This window comes from Lactuca virosa, chromosome 9 (assembly GCF_052849685.1).
Source record: "Lactuca virosa cultivar CGN04683 chromosome 9, Lactuca_virosa_CGN04683_v6, whole genome shotgun sequence".
Lineage (NCBI taxonomy): Eukaryota > Viridiplantae > Streptophyta > Magnoliopsida > Asterales > Asteraceae > Lactuca > Lactuca virosa.
Genome location: NC_136434.1, coordinates 46887137 through 46908208, shown reverse-complemented (window position 1 = coordinate 46908208; position 21072 = coordinate 46887137). Strand labels below are relative to the sequence as shown.

At 31.3% G+C, this 21072-nt stretch overlaps 3 protein-coding genes and 1 long non-coding RNA gene across 4 annotated transcripts; 3 read left to right on the top strand and 1 right to left on the bottom strand.

The window, feature by feature from the left end:
- Positions 1–1503: 1503 nt before the first annotated feature.
- Positions 1504–2850, top strand: LOC145136834 (ras-related protein RABA4d-like). Its single transcript, XM_079070944.1, has 2 exons — positions 1504–2075; positions 2251–2850. The coding sequence occupies exons 1-2, from the start codon at positions 1861–1863 to the stop codon at positions 2681–2683; spliced, it is 648 nt and encodes a 215-aa protein (XP_078927070.1). The 5' UTR covers positions 1504–1860; the 3' UTR covers positions 2684–2850.
- A 782-nt stretch (positions 2851–3632) lies between these two features.
- On the top strand, positions 3633–5395 carry LOC145138172 (cytochrome P450 93A3-like). Its single transcript, XM_079072298.1, has 2 exons — positions 3633–4553; positions 4644–5395. Exons 1-2 carry the CDS (start codon positions 3657–3659, stop codon positions 5268–5270), a joined length of 1524 nt encoding a protein of 507 aa, XP_078928424.1. The 5' UTR covers positions 3633–3656; the 3' UTR covers positions 5271–5395.
- Positions 5396–6400: 1005 nt separating this feature from the next.
- Positions 6401–7351, top strand: LOC145135648 (uncharacterized). The gene is made up of 3 exons (XR_013719945.1): positions 6401–6558; positions 6946–7172; positions 7264–7351. It is a non-coding gene; the product is annotated as an uncharacterized LOC145135648 (long non-coding RNA).
- Positions 7352–8789: 1438 nt separating this feature from the next.
- Positions 8790–9803, bottom strand: LOC145141138 (uncharacterized). Its single transcript, XM_079074478.1, has 3 exons — positions 9732–9803; positions 9478–9566; positions 8790–9159 (listed from the first exon to the last, which is right to left on the bottom strand). The coding sequence occupies exons 1-3, from the start codon at positions 9745–9747 to the stop codon at positions 8896–8898; spliced, it is 369 nt and encodes a 122-aa protein (XP_078930604.1). The 5' UTR covers positions 9748–9803; the 3' UTR covers positions 8790–8895.
- Between the last annotated feature and the right edge of the window lie 11269 nt (positions 9804–21072).

The window sequence follows — 21072 nt, the reverse complement described above, 5'->3', positions numbered from 1 at the left end:
AACGAAGTACATTCTTTGTTCAAATTTGACATTTGGTAACCGGCAATTACCGGTAAAAAATAAGTAAAAGAAAAAAACAATAGGAAAATGACTCAAAGAGGTAACTATGTTTCAAAATCGTTCAAAAAACACCATCCAAGTTTGGTATGTTCAAAAAACACCATCCAAGTAAACTTTTTGTCAAAAAACACCAACAAACTATATGTTTTGTTCAAATATTACCCACCGGCGTACATATCCAGATGTCGAGCCAGTACGCCCAGCGTACTCCTAGCGTACGCCCAACGTACTCGGCTAGGGTCAAGAACCGCCAATCTTCCGAAGGCTATAACTTCTTCATTCTAAGTGTGATTTCGTCATTCTTTATATCTACGGGAGCTAATTTAGGCATCAGACAACCATATCGAGGGTTATGGCCTTTGGAAGATTGGCGGTTCTTGAGCCTAGCCGAGTACGATGGGCGTACGTAGGAGTACGCCGGGCGTACTTGCAAAAAATCCAGATCGTAGAGGCTTCAACATATGTTGGGCGTATGAATGGACTTGTTTAAGTTAGGCATCGGGCCCACCTGATTGTAGCAGGTCATTTTTTGGGCTTAAGGCCATGTTGGGGGTTCTTGGGCCATATTAGGCCTTAGATGACTTGTAGTTGGGCTTGGATGCCTTTTTGGGCTTTTTATGGATTTGGGCCTTAGGGGGAGGGAGGCCCATTGAGGCAGGGGTAAAGGAGCCCTTTTTGCCTTAAGTTAAGAGTTAGGGTTTTGGACTTGAGTTCGAGATCATCACTTTAGAAGAAGAAGAGCAATCATAGGAGAAGAAGAAGTCATTCGTTAATGAAGAAACCCTAAATCGGTTTTTAAAGGAGGAATATATCATTTATTGTTTTGTCAATCATTATTATGCCATGTCATAATAGTTAGGCCAAGTTATCATTTAACCTGTAAGAACCAATTACCGGTGGGTAATATTTGAACAAAACATATAGTTTGTTGGTGTTTTTTGTGCAAAAAGTTTACTTGAATGGTGTTTTTTGAACATATCAAACTTGGATGGTGTTTTTTGAACGATTTTGAAACATAGTTACCTCTTTGAGTCATTTCCTATTGTTTTTTTCTTTTACTTATTTTTTACCGGTAATTGCCGGTTATCAAAGGTCAAATTTGAACAAAGAATGTACTTCGTTGGTGTTTTTTATACAAATGCTTTATTTGGATGGTGTTTTTTGGACACACCAAACTTGAATTGTATTTTTTGAACGTTTTTGAAACATAGTTACCCATATAAGTCATTTTCCCGTCTATATACATAGAGAGAGAGAGATTAACTTTCGTACCTCTTAATTAAGCTATTAAATACATTTTAAAGGACAATACTAATAATAAAAATAAATTAACGAAAGTTCCTTGCCATTTCATGAATTAAATTAGATATTTAATTTAGGAATAAAATTGAGTACGTATAATAATTACTTTGAAAAACCGTTTTGGGCCCCGCACAAGCCGTTGCTCATTCACCCCCATCTCGCCCCCCTTTCTTCCAACTGCTTTTCGATCAAAAGAAAGAGAATCGTCATGCCGATACACCGATTTCCTTGACAAACCCTAACCCTGAAACACATTCCTGTAAAACATCTAATTAATTCTTCACATTCCTTACGATCATCTCATCACATTGCCTCGTTGTTATCATATTCATATCTGCGTCAAAAAATCAGAAAAATCTTTTGGATCACAGTCCAAAAGATTTCCACATGATTCATTGAAGGAAAAAGATTAATTTGATTTTGTTAATAAGGGGGTGACTCGATCGAGGTCTAGGAATTGGTTGAAAAGGGTTATATTGTATTTGGCAGGGTTTGAGGATGGGAGATTTGAATGCAAAGGCCGATTATGTGTTCAAAGTAGTATTGATCGGAGACTCGGCTGTTGGAAAATCTCAGCTCCTTGCGCGTTTTGCCAAAAATGAATTCAATGTCGATTCAAAAGCTACGATTGGGGTTGAATTTCAAACAAAATCTTTGTTAATTGATGGGAAGATGGTGAAGGCGCAGATTTGGGATACTGCTGGTCAAGAAAGGTTTTTTCCTCCTTAATTAATCATTTCATCTGTACAATATCTGATCATCATCTTCATAAAGTTAGGTTTTGAATTTCTTCTGTTTATGAAGTTTAACGTAATCCTATACCAGAAAAAGATGGACTTTTTCAATCATACCTTCCTAAAGTACAAATCTTTAACGTCTTTTTATCAGATATCGGGCAGTGACAAGTGCATATTACAGAGGAGCAGTTGGTGCAATGTTAGTATATGACATGACAAAACGCCAGTCGTTTGACCATATGACCAGGTGGCTAGAAGAACTGAGGGGACATGCTGATAAAAACATAGTAATCATGTTAATTGGAAACAAATGTGATTTAGAAACTCTTAGAGCAGTTCCAGTTGAAGATGCTAAAGAGTTTGCAGAAAGAGAAAAACTATATTTCATGGAAACATCAGCACGTGAGTCCACAAACGTTGAAACTGCATTTCTAACAGCTTTGACAGAAATATATGGGATTGTAAGCAAGAAAACTCTAAGTGCTGATGGAGATTCTGAAAAATCAGCATCTCTCAAAGGAACAGCGATACTTGTTGATCAGGATGCAAACTCTGGTGCAAAGGGTGGTGGATGCTGTGGATAATTTTTGTCAATATATTCTACAACCCAAATTGGCTTTTTAGATTTTTAACTACTTTTTGATATTATCATTCATTAATTAGGCCAATTTTCCCACTCAAGCTGAAAATTTTGTACAAAGAGAGTATAGAATTTTTCTAGGATGATCGATTTGTGTGTAACCACTCAGTGCTCCAATGATGTATGATGTTACCATTCTTTGCAATTGGTTATTATTAGTATTAACATTAATAACATTTTTATTATTTCTAACAGTCTTACTACGATATACAAAATTTTGATTCATTTAATGAAATTATTACTACTATGCTTCGCATATTGTTGATTGTTGTATAGTAATTGGTTTCCTCTTCAAAATATCCAACAAATCTTTAGCAAGTTTATCCAAGAGAAATTCTTCTCAATTACTGTTAGTAATTCTTTCATTAGGAATCCCCTTTACTGAATTTCTAATGCATGAGTTACAAGTTAGTAGAGCATTTGTTTGTTTGTATGTATGTGATGCCTTGATATATAGATCCAGTAGCCCTTTTGTTTATTTAATATTATATGTTATTAAGACCATTTCTTCTTGATGGAAGTTACTTGTTGGATCATGTAAGACAACAAGACAAGTTACTTGATGTTTGCATGATTAAATATTGCTGAAATGGGTGCTCGATTAAGCTTCTTCAATATGATTTAAATGCTCCTTTCTTTTTGCATTCATAAAACTGATATATCAAGGCAGAAAAACTCCAAATATATGATGAAAATAGTAACCAACAATCATTAACAGAAGACTTGGTCTTAATCCCATCAACCATCATTTGTCAATTGTCATTGCCGTCTAGCATCTGCTTAAAAAAGATAAATAGCAGATGTGGAAAGCGTATTTTATTCATTATAACTTGGAAAAGAGAGGTTTCATTTTATATAAATATAAGAATCTTTTTTCTTGTTTGAACACATCATCTTCTTAAAAGTTCTTTCTTACCATGGCTGATTTCCATGGCTACTTCATCCTCTTTCTCATATGGCTGATCTCAACCATCTTCATCCGCTCATTCTTAAAATCTATTCGTGCTAAAAAACTTAATCTTCCACCAACCCCCTTTGCCCTTCCAATCATTGGACACCTGCATCTCCTTGCTCCAATCCCTCATCAAGCTTTTCACAAGATTTCTCTCAAATATGGGCCAGTTTTTCGCCTCTTTCTTGGCTCTATACCTTGTGTTGTTACTGGTTCACCAGAAGTGGCAAAAGAATTCCTTAAAACCTATGAAAATGCGTATTTAGATCGACCCCAAAACTCGGCTGTGGCTTATTTAACTTATGGATCAAAAGATTTCTCCTTTGCTCCTTATGGATCATACTGGAAGTTCATGAAGAAGATAGTCATGTCACAGCTCCTAAATGGCACAACACTAGACTTGCTTCTTCCAGTTAGGCAAGATGAGATAAATCGTTTTATTAAATCGTTAGAAAGAAAGGCAAAAGCTGGGCATGCGGTGGATCTTGATGTGGAGCTCGTGAAGATGACAAACAATGTCATATCAAGAATGCTTATGACAGAAAGGTGTTCAGAGGAAGAGGATGAAGCCGGGGAAATGAAGAAATTGGTGACTGAAATCGCTGAGATTACTGGTAAATTCAATCTCTCGGACTACATTTGGATCTTTAAGAATCTAGACTTGCAGGGTTTTGGGAAACAACTGAAAGGGATTCATGGAAGATTCGATGCATTGATTGAGAGGATCATGAAAGAGCATGAAGAGGCAAGAAAACAGAAGATAGGAGTAGTGAAGGATTTGCTCCACATGTTACTTGATGTTGCAGAAGACCAAAGTATGGAGATAAAGCTGACCAGAGAGAACATCAAAGCCTTCATTCTGGTAACATTATGATCATATATTTCCCATGTATTTTGGTATTTGTAGATTAAAATATACTGACCTATATATATCTATATGTCGTCATATCAGGATATATTTGCTGCAGGAACAGACACTTCGGCAATTACCACAGAATGGGCTTTAGCAGAACTCATCAACCATCCAAACATCATGAAGAAAGCAGTAGAAGAAATCGAGAAAGTTGTGGGAAAAGACAGACTTTTACAAGAATCAGACATACCAAACCTTCCTTACCTTCAAGCAATCTTGAAGGAAACCCTACGACTCCACCCCACAGGCCCAATGATTCTAAGACAATCAACAGGAGATTGCACGATAGCAGGTTACCATATTCCAGCAAACACTACTATATTTGTGAACGTGTGGGCCCTTGGTAGAGACCCAAACCATTGGGAAAACGCTCTTGAATTCAGGCCAGAACGATTTGAAGAGTGCCACTTGGATGTGAGAGGACAACACTTTCACATGCTGCCATTTGGGAGCGGGAGGAGGATGTGTCCTGGGACTTCACTAGCGTTGCAGGTGATACATGCAACTCTTGGTTGTATGATTCAGTGCTTTGAGTGGAAGGCTGGAGAAGATGGGAAGCTTGTTAGGGTGGATATGGAAGAAGGAGTTGGGATCACACTTCCTAGGGCTAACCCTTTGGTTTGTCTTCCAGTAGCTCGGCTAAATCCAATCCCATTGTCAATCTAACATGTCGTACGTGGATGGAAGTGTATACACACTGGCTTTCACCCATTACTTTTGATTAATCACTGTACACGTCATTTATAGATGTCATCCAAGCTTGTTAAGGTAATCATTTGGATTCACCATAGGATCCCAACATTATTCACTGCTGCACAATTAAAGCATCAAAACCAGAAAATGATCATATATTGCATTGCAGTCACTTTCAGCAGAATTTTTCACACATTGATGATTCTAGTGACTCGTGAGCTAGCTATATGCATAGAAAAGGCTAGGATCAACTACGTCATGCAGACTACGCAATATATACATAGTATTTTAAACTGTTCAATTTAAAAATCATACCATTCATTAAAGGGTAAATGTCGCTGTAGTTTAAAATGGATTTTTGGAATCATCAATGTGGAGATGGTGGGGGTGAAAAATGGAGAAGTAATTAGAAAATGCATATGGTGGTACCAAGGGAGATTGTGATGGTTAGTGACGGAGATGGCGAGGGTTAGTGACAGAGATGAGGAGGTGGTCGGAGAACATATAAGCTTAAGGTTGTTGAGGTCTTAAAAACTCAAAATTTTCCGGAGAAGACAAAGTGGGAATGTGACAATTATATATATATATATATATATATATATATATATATATATATATATATATATATATATATATATATAGGAGTAGGATCAAATGAGAACACCTAAAAGGTTGAGAACGCGAGAACAGATATGGACCATCTAATTTTTAAGATGTGTGACTATAATTAATTGTTATTTTTCTAATTATTAATACATTTAAAATTTAATTTTTAAATTAAAGAAAATTATAAAGGGTATTAAGGTAAATAAACATTACCCTAATTTTGTAAACTCCTATAATTACTCTCTGCCTCTCTATTTCGTTGACCTAATTTCCTACAGCATACAATCGACGCCTCCATCGTTTTACCGTCTCATACCCACGCGACCAGCTACTTTTATCATCATCGAACCTTGCCATCACCAAAACCCTCCAAGGCGTTACTTGACGGGACCGGAGAAAACAAAGAATCGAAAGCAGCAAGGTCGATGAAAGACGTAGGAAGGAAGTGAAGGCAGTCGGCGACGTCTGTGGTCGGCCGTCGTGATGGCGAGGGGAGCGTCTCCGGGGTCGGCGAGGCTGAAGAGGAGGAAAGGAGACAAAAATGTAATACTCACTCCATTTCTTACTTTCCGTGTCCATCTATCCCCCGTAACTTGATCATTGCCACTTACACCTTTTCTTCGAGTGATCACTGCTAGAAATACTCTGCTCCCAGGTTAGGTTAGTTGCAGAAACTCATCATTTGTTTACCAACAGGGAATTTGATATGAGTTGATTATATGTAAATTACCTTGCTTGTAAAAAAAAAGACAGATGTGTGTTATTTTCCAACTTGGTTAGATTACTTTTTGTTGAAACAAGTTCACTATTTCGCTCTATGATTCGTTTCGCTTCCTGGAAACTGTAAATACATGTACATCATATCATATGGGTATTTGCTAATGTTCAGAGGTGAATCGATTTTGCGTCCTCAATTTCTTATATTTTGATTAATTATGTGTTCTTTCCTGGTGAAAACAATCGATCTATTTGTTAATTTGTGAGAACAATGAACGATCGATCTATTTTGTTACTTTATGTTCCGTTTCTTTTTCTTATGTAGGCACCCTGAAGATTGAGGGTATTGAAACTCCGGGTCTCTTAAAATGGGTGAAACCAGTGGTAATGGAAGCTTACCAATACCACCTCTATCAAACTATAGAATGGGGAAAACCCTTGGGATTGGAGCATTCGGTAGAGTCAAAGTAGCCCAACATATTTTGACCGGGGTCAAAGTGGCCATAAAGATCCTTGCTCGTCAATCAATCAATGATTCTGCTGCAGAGAAAGGTATTCCTAAAATTACAACAATTGCCGCTTTCTTTCCTCTGAAGTGATGAAGTTGATCATTTCCTTTACTTGTTCATGATTCTATTTTCAGTGAGACGAGAGATTAATATAATGAGGCTTCTTTCCCATCCTCATATTGTTCGGCTTTATGAAGTCATAGAGACTCGATCATGCATATATGTCATCATGGCGTATATGAACTCAGGTGAACTATTTGATTATATCATGAAAGGGGTGCGTGAATGGTTGTATTTATTTATGAATAACACGTGTATTCATTTATGAATAACAGTGTAGTTATGTGTGAATGGTTGTATTTATTTATTAATAGTAGTGTATTCATGTGAATGAGTCTATTTATTTATGATTAGATGTATTCATTATATGATACAATGTGTATTAATTTATAAATAATAGTGTATTCATTTGTGAATTGCAATGTATTCATGTGTGAATGATTGTATTTATTTATGAATAGTAGTGTATTCATGTGAATGAGTGTATTTATTTATGATTAGAGGTATTCATTTTATGAAAAAATGATAATTTTTACACTATTTTTTTTTTCAATTGATGAAAAATGCATTGAATTATTTGTAATTTGATGTGTTTTCATTTATGATTGGAAGTGTATTGATTTGGGATTGGATTTCTATTCATTTTTTTTTTTGAAAAACAAAAACATGAAATAGTAGAAAATAATTATTTTTTTAAGATTTTCTTTTCAGATTTAAAATAAAAGGAAATATTAATTTTTTTAGGTAATTTTTTTGAAATGGTCATAAATAATTTTTAGGAAAATCATAATATATATATATATATATATATATATATATATATATATATATATATATATATCATTAACTAAAAGGAAATATTAATTTTTTTAGGTAATTAAAATCATTATCCCTAGATTTTAGGAAATCATTAATTAATATTTATATTAAGTTACTAATATACACTTATAAAATGATTGGTCCAAAACTGTTCTCGCGTTCTCAACCTTTTAGGTATTCTCATTTGATCATCTCCCTATATATATATATATATATATATATATATATATATATATATATATATATATATATATATATATATATATATATACACACACTACTACAAAAAAGAGCATTACCGACGGCCAAAACCGACGGTAATCCGTCGCTAATGCTCATTACCAACGGAATTGTAACACACTAAAATCCGTCGGTATATTCTTGTCGCTAATTGTTTGTAACGGATTTACGACGGCTATGGCTAATTTTTAGTAACGGATTTTTCCGTCGGAAATAGTAACGGATCACCAACAGAATATATTTTGCAACGGATTACCGACGAAAATTGTTTGCAACGGATTACCGACGGAAAAATTTACTAACGGATTACCAACGGAATCTAAAATAACTTACTAACAGATTACCGACTGAATCCCGAAATGACTAAAAAAATTTTTGTAACAGATTAGCAACGGATTTTGGCATTATAAAAAAATTTACAAATTAATGAAAAAATTAAAAACTAAAAATAATTACATATTCAACCCAAAATTTTTAAACATACATTAAATCTATATTTTAAAACCAACAAATATAAAAGTAAATCCATAAATTTCAATCATTTGACATACATTAAATCTTAAATTTCAATCGATATTGTCAAATACCATAAATTTCAATCCATATTGTCAAATATTGTCAACAACCAATAGAGAATTCCTTCTTGATTAGCTCATGGATTCCACACCTATCATGGATACTTTTGTGGGAATGGAATTGCGTAATTCCTCCATGTTGATTCCATTCCATAGATAACAAACACCCATTTCTGAAATGGAAAGTACAGATAGACCCTCTACACCAATGGATTTGGTGTCTATAAAAATGGCAGGATGATCCATTGCAAGAACACAGCAAGATGACTTCTCACTAGAAGCGGATGAAATTACGTATTTACCCTCGTTAGAGAAGGTCATACAACGAACAGCCTCCTGTTGTAGAATATGGTATTAAATTATTAATCAGAAAGCAGAGACAGAAATGGAAATGTGTTCATTAGTTACAAGAATTATGTTATGATTGAAATATATTTGTGTTTGTGTTGTTGATAGAAGGGTAAAATGGTCATTTAGTCTCATCCAGGCGATTTAAAAAAGAAAGACTTTGTGAATACAAGAAGTTATCCAGACACATACAAAGAATCAGTCCCTAAAGGATTGATATATAATTGCAGTATTGCACTTGTATCATATATAGAAGAAGGGTAAAATAGTCATTTAGTTTTATTTTCAGTTCAAAAAGAAACTTACAGGATGCCCAGAAAATTTCTGCATCTTTTTGCGATCTGAACAGCTGAAGATCTTTAATTGAGCTGTTGTTGTTGCTAAAACCTTCCCATCTGATTCCATATGTTATTAAAATACAGAGTCATAATTCATAAAAACATAATATAATATGTATGATCCAGTTGCTAATAAATGCCCTTTTAACTATAATAATAGAAGTAGCACAATATATATATATATATATATATATATATATATATATATATATATATATATACCTGGTGAAACAGACATTGAAGATATAACTTTTGTGGAGGCTTTAAATTTGGCCAATAAGTTTCCTGTAATGGAATCAATTTCACATATCATCCCATCAACACCAGCAGTATACACACATGATCCATTTCTCTGTTTTCTAGTATATATATATATATATATATATATATATATATATATATATATATATATATATATATATATATATATATATATATATATATATAGAGGATCAAATATGAATCATAATTATTGTATGAATGTATGACTAAATTCTAACCATTAAATGAAAATAATGAAAGGTTATAATCTTAAGGTGCATGATATTAACATGTGATATCATTTACATTATAATTACACTTAATTAAATGTAAGAGTAAATTAGTCAAAATTGACTAACACTAATTTATGGCAAGTAAAAATCTTAGGGAATGCATTTTGATTAAGATTTAAAAAAATTATATATTATACATTTTAAATTAGTTACGTTATCATTTTATATGATTACAAAACCTGAATATTTTTTTATAAAAGGAAAATTGATTATTTGAATTCTTTAAGAATACTGTATAATAACTTTTGCATATTGAAAATTATTTACGTAATGAATTCTTTAAGAAAACGAGGATATGGTCTAATCTATTCTTGACGAATACGTAACATTTACGTATTAAATTCTTTAAGAACGTGAGAATATAATGTAGTTTATTTTTTACGAATATGTAGTATTCATGAAACATGATACAAAGTTAAGAATCAATTTAAAAAAAAAAATAAACTTGCTTATATATTATGAAAATGGCTAATAATAACTTTTTTTTAGTTAAAAATTCATTCTTTACGATGAGAATGTTAAAAATGACATTTTCATAAGACATTTCTGACCAATAGAACATGTTTTTGCAAGAGCATAAACATTCTTGAAGAATAGTACTACATTCTTGAAGAATAAACACTAATTCCAAGTGCAAAACCGAATAACAAAAGTTTTATTTGTAGTTCTGTAATACCACAAAAGTTTTATACAACTAAATAAATTTGAAGAATTCAAACATTCTTGAAGAATACAATATATAATTTTTTGTTTTACTACCACCATCTACTGTATAAATCTTTTTATACAACCATAATAATTCTTGAAGAATAATTCATCATTGCAAGCCACCACCATCAGCAGCTACAGTAGCTACTGTTCATTGTTGTCGAGTAGCAAAGAATGAGATTAGAATTAAATTTTTTAATTCAACCACATAATATTAAAATTTTGAAAAATAGTTTGAAGATAATTCATAATAAAATTACAACTATACAACATAATTAGTTATGTGAATCGAGAAAATCAATTCTCAAATTGGAAACTTTAATGTACTAAATATTATTCCAAATGAATTAATAACCATGAAACACTAATTAGTTAAAATTAAAAGCTAAATACTCATAACAAGAAATGGATGAATAATAATTTACATATAGTTTTTTTTATAGTTATCACATAAATCAAAGTATATGGATGGTCATGAACTGAACTAACGTTGAATTATAGAGAAAGCAATTGGAGGTGTACACAGACATTGTGCAATTTGATTTTTCCCCACTTAGATTTGCTTATTTAAATGGTGTTGTTAAAGTTTCTTTTATTTCATAAAATGTCAATGACATTGGATTGAAGGATGAAATCATATGGAAAGACTAACGAGGTGATCGATGAAGATAAAAAGGAGGTAGGGTCAGCGTGAAAAAGAGATGAATAAGGATTAATCCCTAAAATGGTGGATTTGAAATCAAATATATTAATTACATTTCCAAATTTATAGAAATTTAAATTTTATAGTTATTAATTTAATAAATCAAATTACTATAAATCCATTTTAAAATGATTGGACAATATTTAGCTATACATTCACACAATACTTGTAGGTTATATATGATCCTAACTATATATATATATATATATATATATATATATATATATATATATATATATATATATATATATATATATATATATGGAAAGACTAACAAGGTGATCGATGAAGATAAAAGGGAGGTAGGGTTAGCGTGAAAAAGAGATGAATAAGGATTAATCCCTAAAATGGTGGATTTGAAATCAAATATATTAATTACATTTCTAAATTTATAGAAATTTAAATTTTATAGTTATTAATTTAATAAATCAAATTACTATAAATCCATTTTAAAATGATTGGACAATATTTACCCATACATTCACACAATACTTATAAGTTATATATGATCCTAACTATATATATATATATATATATATATATATATATATATATAAATATAAGTTCAATTACGAAAATAAAAAATGTTGAGAATGAGAGAATCATTCTCAGACACTCAATTATTTTTGCCGCAAAAGCCTACGTCGTACCAACAGAAATGGGAAAGGAATAGACATGTGTTTTCCAACAAATCATGTTTCCTTAAACTATGTTAATCATTACCTTAATATATATATAAAAAACATCGTTTTTTTCATTTTTTTTAAAATTTTAAGAAACTATTTTTATCGAAAAACGATTTTAAATATACCAAAATTCATGATTTTTTATTCTCAACAAATAGACATCCATATTGATATAGTTTTTAAGATAAAATAATTTTTTATATATATTTTCAGCTATCGTTATTCATAAGTGAATAAAAATGCATCAGGTTTTTACAATAGTACATTCGTTATTCACTTATGAATAAAAAGTATGATTAATTTTTTTTACAATTTAAGTATCATTCATATATGAATATAGCATATAATAAACATAGTATATTCATATTTAAATATTAGACGATGCATTCACTTGTGAATATTACATAGTATATTCACTTGTGAATATTAGATGGTATATTCACTTATTAATATTAGATATATTTTCATATGTGAATATTAATTACATAGTATTACATGGTATATCACATATAAATATTACATAGTATATTCACTTGTGAATATTAGATGATATATTCACTTATGAATATTACACAGTATATTCACATATGAATATTACAAAGTGTTTTCACAAATATATATAATTTTTATATGTTATTTACATATGAATAACATACAGACTTGCATATTTGTTTTGAGTTTTAATAATCATATACTGATTCAGGTGAGAAAACATATTCATATGTGAATATAACGTGGTAATTTAGTTTATGTATTTCATCAAACAGTTGGAGTGCATACAAGTTATTTTTTTTTAAATATTAAAAACATGATACTTTGACTATTTAAATCTTACAAAATAGTAGATTGATAGAGAATTATATGAAAATTTTCAAAAAAAAAAACGATTTGATCTTTTTCTAACTTTAATTTTGAAGTTTTATTTGATGATCGATGTTGAATGAATGATATGAAGTGAATTTTTTGTTGATTATCGATGTTGTTGATCTAATGACGCTAGGAGTATAATTAATCGTCGATGTTGAAGATCTGATCGTATTCAAGCAGAATTGAAGGTTGGATTAAAAAAACCAAAAATGAATTTTTGTTGTCAATTGTTGAATGGTGTTGATAAACCTGTTATTGACGAAGATCGATGATTGATTAACACTGGATGACGTTGATGATGGTTTAATTGAAGAAATCTGGATGATTGTTGAACTGTTATCTAATTCTCTACAGTTATGTATTTGAGATTGAAGGTTATTATCATATTTACAAGTTAATTTGCCACCATGTCTTTTTATGCTTAGATTAAATGATTGGCTGAGAATGATTCCCTCATTCTCAACCTTTTTTTTCTCAGTTGAACCCTCCTATATATATATATATATATATATATATATATATATATATATATATATATATATATATATATATATATATATATATATATAAAGGGAGAGAGAGAGACTTCACTTTTTTACATGTAAAACCAGAAAAAAAATGATTGATACACTTTTTAACAGGTCAACATGGATTTTATGTCTCTTGAGTGCCAAAAAATAATATTAGGGACTTTTTAAACCAAAAAGGAAGAGTTCGTTGGAGTAGAGTGACATTTACCCTTAATTAAATGACTAAGAGCAACTCCTAGAATAATAGGTCTTAACGACAAATTCATGAGTGATTACATTCATCACTAAATAAAGGATAACTAGCGACACGGTGTTTTTATCATTAACCAAAGATCAACAACAACAAGCGACATAAGATGTTCGATAAACTGCGAAAATGCAAGTTGGAGAAGAATTATTCACGTGATGGTACAAGCTACTTCGTCTCTGCCTTGCGAGAATCAGTATGAAACAACTTAGACTCATCCGGGAGAACTTTCTTTTTATGTTTGATTGTTCATGGCGGTTTCAACTTGGCCTCATGATGTTAGAAAATAAGGGGACAAAATTACAATAAACTTAAACTTGGATAGATTCAAGGATCGTGTTTAACAAATACTTTCTGAAATCTGTAATTCGTCCATTTTGCATGGGGTACACTAATTCAGAAGTGGGACAATCCAAGAATGAACCAATCTAAATTACAAACCTAATTTAGATTGTGAAACACTTAATACATGTTAATGTGTTCTTGAGAGATAGATAAATTATGAAATAATTTCGAGTATATGAATGTTCAACCCTTTTTCTAAAACTAGAGAAAAGTTCTTATACTTGAGGGAAAAGTGGTTAGAATAGGTTAAACCAAAAATAGCACAAAAACATGGTAGTTATTGGACACAACTGATACCTACATCATCATGATGTCATCGGTGGGTTTTTGGCGGGAAAATGCATGGTTGGAGTCTTACTTGATACAACTGGACACAGCCGGTCAGCGGAACCACCGCCAAGGGCACTGCCCCTTAGACCCCGCTAGGGGTGCTGCCCCTAGAGCCCGCCAATGGGCTGCATCCCCTTGGAATCCTGCACCCAGGGGCGTTTCCCCTGGACCCCCGTATTCCCAAGGTCACATGTATCACACCAAGTGTGTACCCCGCACCTCCAAACTCGGTTAGTAAATGGAGCTCGGCCTATATCATTATTAATGATAATTACACCAAAATAAGTTGATAATACTAAATCACCAACACACGAGATGTAACTAAAACTGCTTGGATCTCGTTACGGGTTATATTGTCGATAACTATCATTTTAAGTCGTGTCTTTGCCCTATATATTCTTCTCTCCAACGATTTCTTGAAGATTAAGGTCCTTGAATTTTTTTGTTCGCTCTACAAGTTAGTTGTAACCCTGATTTGCATTGATTAATATATAAGCTATAACACCCCAATTTTTATAAGATGCTTTTATGCTATGGTTAAAACATTTCATGCCATATAGTTATGTTTTACAAAAATAAGGTCCAATAAAAATCATTGTTAAAGTTTTACGTCATGAATGTTTCATATCAACTAAACCATAGCAAGCAATTAAAGATTTACAATAGATCAAGATAAGAGCCTACAAAAGCTCAACGCCATCTAACTTCAAACACTTCAAATAATCTACTCACGTGCATTTACACCTTGGAACTTGCACCCGAGATACATGACATTAAACAAAATACATAAGACGAAAATGTATCGTGAGCTATATGAGTTAATTTTTTACTTTCAAAATACATAAGACACAGAGATACTTTCAAAAGCTTTAATAAAACTATTTTCTTTATTTTCTAAAACTTTCTCAAAAAATTAATAATTTACTTTCAAAATCATGTACTTATATGTATGCAATGCATGATCTAACTCTAGTGCTTTTCTTGCTACTACAACTTACTCTACTCATAGGTTATTTACCGATTCAAGATTTTTATACTTAGGACATGATTACATTTAGTTATACAAAATCCTGGAAAAAACGAGAAGAACATATCAACCCGTCTTGGCTCTTTAACAATAATACATCTAAATTGTGAAAGGGAAGTACCACCTCGGTATAGTGATCCCTCGAATAGGTCTTGAAGTGTGTCCCAAATATCTTTAGCAGATTTATACAACTTAATGTGATCAAAGAGAGAAGGAGGAACACCAAACACCATTTCGGAAAATGTAATTTGATATGCATGCAATTTCTCGATGTCATCAGCAGTAAGAGGTGGTTGGCGCTGTTCTTCTTGTCCCATGAGAGTTGCAGCATCATCTCTCACGGTTTGTCGAACTGGAACATGTGGACCTTCTTTTACGGATCTCCAGATAGCTTCAACTTTTTCTTTACCAAGTAAGAACCTTTCCACTCTGACTTTCCAGTGATCATACTCTTCAACAACTAACAATGGGGGACGAGAAGGACAACCCACGCTATTTGCTATTTGCATTGAATACATTTGTTGAGAATTAGGAGCAACCATTGAAGTTGAGATATTAGAGCAGAAGTGGTATATAGAAGAACTTTTATCCTGAACACAGAATGATCAAAATACCAAGGTAATTTCGAATCAACTGTAATCTGTTCTTATGGATTCAAAGGACAACCACTCAAGCTCTGATACCAATTGTGAGTACTAAAATCAATGTGCGAGGACAAGGTTTGAAAACTCAAACCTTGAGTTAATCTCTAAGATAAATGTTTGCTCTTAATTAGATGTTCCAGTCGAGTCTGGTCAGTCAAGACATGAATGAAATATTCAACAAAGTACTCAATATTAAGAGAAGTAAAACTAGGAGTATAATCAACGTAAAGACATTTAAAGAACAAGAAGAATGTTGTGAAAGATCTTGACTTGAGAGAAAAGTGAAAGAGAGTTAATGAGAACATTTTCTATCTTTGGAGTAACAACAATGTATTTCTTGTCATTCAAAATACTCCTAAAATATGCTAAGGAGATACATCGTACATACTCTAGAAACATTTATAGGACTGGTTAATAATCAGCTACTGACAACTTATTATCTAAAAGATACAACAAGATAAGTCTTATGAAAAGTTACATCATGAATAAGACAAGAAACAATAAATGTTCAAACAGACAATCTGATCTCGGATCTTTACGGCATCTAGGATTGATCTCCATCTCGGACTCCATCTTTATTTCGGACATCTTCAATCTCGGAAATTGCTGATTTCGGATCTTTATATTTGTGATTGCTAGAGGTTCACTTTTCATGTTTCAACAATATATATATATATATATATATATATATATATATATATATATATATATATATATATATATATAAAGAGAGAGAGAGAGAGAGAGAGAGAGAGATGTATTTTTATATATAAATGTGTATTTTTTACATTTATTATTTTATATGTATTTAAAGATATAAATACATATTCAATACATTTTTAAATATACAAAAATATATTTTAAACGTACAAGTATATTTTGAAGTGGTAAGTTTTCGACTCTTGGTCCTCTCATTTTTTAAGATGTGTTTAGTCTTCCGTGTTTACACGTTATTGATTGAAGTTCAACAAGTTGTAAACATAAATTGATCCAATTTAGGGGTAATATTGTCAGCAAAATTCTCATGGTGAGCCACATGTCATGGGTGAGCGGCTGTGCAAAACATGACAAAACCTCATTTCTTTCTAATAAATGAAGGTTTTTTTTTTTTTTTTTGTCATTTATCACACTTTCATTCAATTTGTCAAATTTTATTTTATGATTATTTTGAAAAAAAATTTCACGTGTTAGTTTTTGAGTTTTTTTATTTTATTAAATTAAACATAATATTTTAATGTATAAATTGCAATAAATATACTAATAAACGGATATCAGTTTCATTAATGAACTTATCTTTTAATTTCAAAATTTTTAAAATTAAAACTCATTAGTTTCTTTTATTTATTTAAATTATTTGTTTAAATTTAAAAGACAAAAACATTTTCATTTTAATAATTCATTATTTTTCTTATTTTCTTATAAATTCAAAATTCTTAAATATTTTGACATTTATATTTAGTGTTTTTTTAATTAACCTATGTAATACATGAGTTTTACACCTAATTTATAACAAAACATTGACAAATGTTATTTAGGAAAACCCAGTAAAAAACAAACACACATAATAGCTTTTATACCGATAAAAAAATATAACGAATAATATGGTCTTGTTTTATTTATTTGTTTATAAATCCAATCCAAGTAACATAACCAATATATTATAAAATAAATTAATAAAATAATGACATCTCTAACAATCATGCAATCATTCCATATTTTTCAAATGAATTTTCAAAGACCATGCTGATCTCAATGATTATTGTTCGTTCCTTTGATTAGGCGAGAAAATATTCATTTTGTATTGCTAAACTATTATTAAACAACGAAACCTAAAAAGAATCATGCAACAACGAAATATGAAATATATATCATGCCTTAATGATGGACCATAAAATATGAAAGAAATATTATTTTGATATGAGATCTCCAACAACAATATATATATATATATATATATATATATATATATATATATATATATATATATATATATATATATATATATATATATATATATATATATATATATATATATATATATATATGGGTAAATTACATCAATCGTTCCTCGTGCAGGTGCCAGAAAGCGTGTTTAGTCCCTATTTTCAAAAATTAACTCGGACCGTCCCTCGTTTATTTAAAACTTGCACGCTTCGTCCCTGATATGTGTTTTTCTTGCGAATGTAGTCCACACCACATTTGAAATGACCATTATGCCCTTGGATATTTATTTTTAATTAATCTAATATTATTTATTACTTAATAAATAAAATATAAACGAGTCTCTAATCTCTATCTCTCTCATACGCCGGAAAATACCACCACCACTTCTCTCTCTCTCTCTCTCTCTCTCTCTTACACTCATCCTCTTCCTCCATAATTTCACCTCTTCTCCATTTTCACTCGAAGGACAATGATGAATAATTCATTCCGGAATCTCGACCTTCTCTTCCGTGATGACCAGCCTCCTGTCGTCTGTGTAATACCGTTTCATCACCATCGACATTTGAATCGGTAACGGCAGACGAAGTTCCTTCTGTTTGTTTCCAGTCACTGATGATCTAGTACTCGTCCCCCATCGTTTCCGATTCTCCGATCGATGACCACCGCCTGATGATAGTGCCGATTCAGTCTCCGTCTCCAAATCAACACAACTCTCCACGATTAGGGTTTTGACAGATCCCATCGACGGCAGCTAGGGTTTCAACATATGCATCGAGCTCCACAACTGCCATCGGCGACGACTAGGTTTTCGATCTTTGCCTGCATCATGGCAGAGATATGGAGATCATTGAGCTTCATAATTGCAATCAAATCTGGCGTGAAGGTGATGGGTGGATCGATCACAGATGTATGTTTTTCTATCACCCCACCATTCGCCCCTCTATCTCTCAATCATAGATTCCTCTTCACCATTATTCTTTTTTTTGAGTAACAAGTTTGATCATGTAAAGATCAGTAGATAAAGTAAGGTAGGTGATGGTCCCGATGGTAGTTTTTTATGGAGATTGGTGGTTGTGAATGACGATAATGGTGGTTTTCTGTGAAATCGGTGGTCGTTTGTGTGAGATTAAGGTTGTGCATAAGGTGCTAAACAGGGAATAGTTGGGCGATGATAGGTGGTGGTGCTGGAAGAACTGGCAATGATAGATGGTGGTGGGTCTGGAGAATCTTGTTGCACGAAATGAAAGGGGGAGGGTTGGGATATTTGTTTTGTTTATTTTTTTTAATTTAAAACTGATAAATAAATAAATAAAACAAAATGAAAAAAGAATTTGTTAAGGGTAAAATAGTCATTTCATGTCAATAGGGACTAAACGTGTAAGAAAAAACATACTCAGGGACGGTCCGAGTTAATTTTTGAAAATAGGGACTGAACGTGCTTTTCAGCATATTTACGAGGGACGATTGGTGTAATTTACCCTATATATATATATATATATATATATATATATATATATATATATATATATATATATGAGGATAGGGAATATACATTACAGCCTCACCTAAGCTTAGGTACTAAACCTATAAAAATATGTTGTTTTAGCTTAGTAAATATGCCCGATTTGGTTTTCACTTGATAAATATATCATCCTCGATAACATTTCTTTTCTCCATTATCATTTTTCCATCCCTAATTTCTTTCCTCCATTATCGTTTATTACTTCACCCCAGTGAACATTACTTTTTTCTGCTGTCACGAAGATCTAAGATAATCAATATTCTTGCTTCCTTATCAAAACTATTGCGTCGATCTTGAATCTACATCTTCAATTTTTAATCGTGAATCCCCTAACCGCAATCTTTATATAGTAAAACAACGTATTTTCATGAGGTTTAGTACCTAAGCTTAAGTGGGGCTGTAATGTATATTCACTTTTCCCTATATATATATATATATATATATATATATATATATATATATATATATATATATATATATATATATATATATATATATATAAAAGTTCAATAGAAAACCATTATTAATCAAGGAACCAAGGAACCAATCCAAAGCGTCGGAATTTAAAGCGATCAACGGCAAAATGAAGGGTTGTAAACTTTTATAATGGACGCACATGTATAAGATTATAACAAAACTCACTTCTTTTTTTTCATTTAAAATTTTTTTTAGGCCAAGTTTTTTATCGAAAAAAAAACGAATATACCGTTGTTCACAATTTTTCTTCCTCTTTCCATAGAGATCCATGATAATATATAAAAAACGAACTTTTTTTTTCGAAAAAAACCTACTTAATTTTCTTAGTTTTTTCAATATTTAAGTTTATTTTTATAAAAAAAAAACTAATTATATCAAAAATATTAATTTTTGTACTATATTAATAAACATCAACACCGATTAAAAAAAAAAAAACTCGAACAGTGTAGAGTAACACTGTGAATTTAAACTGTAAATATTTCAATTTTTAACATTCACAATATGAAAAATCTCCAACAGTTCAGATTCACATTGTGAATCTGAATTACTATTATGCACACTGTGAATCTGAGAAGGTTCACAAAAAAAAAAAAAAAAAAAAAAAAATTCAATCAGTGTAGATTCACACTGTGAATCTAAACTGTAAATATTTCAAATTTTAACATTCACAATGTGAAAAAGCTCCGATCAGTTCAGATTCACACTGTGAATCTGACTTATTATTATGCACACTATGAATCTGAGGAGGTTCACAATGTGAATCTGAACAGGTTTACAATATGAATCTGAACTGAAATATCGTTTTTTTTTAACATTAATATGAATCTATGTTTAAAAAGTACAAAAAATATGAATTTTGATATATTTATTAAATTTTTTTTCTATAAAAAAATAGACATTAACTTTTTTTATCAAAGAAAATGAAGTGAGTTTTTTTCGAAAAAAAAGTTTGTTTTTTATATATCATCATGGATCTCTA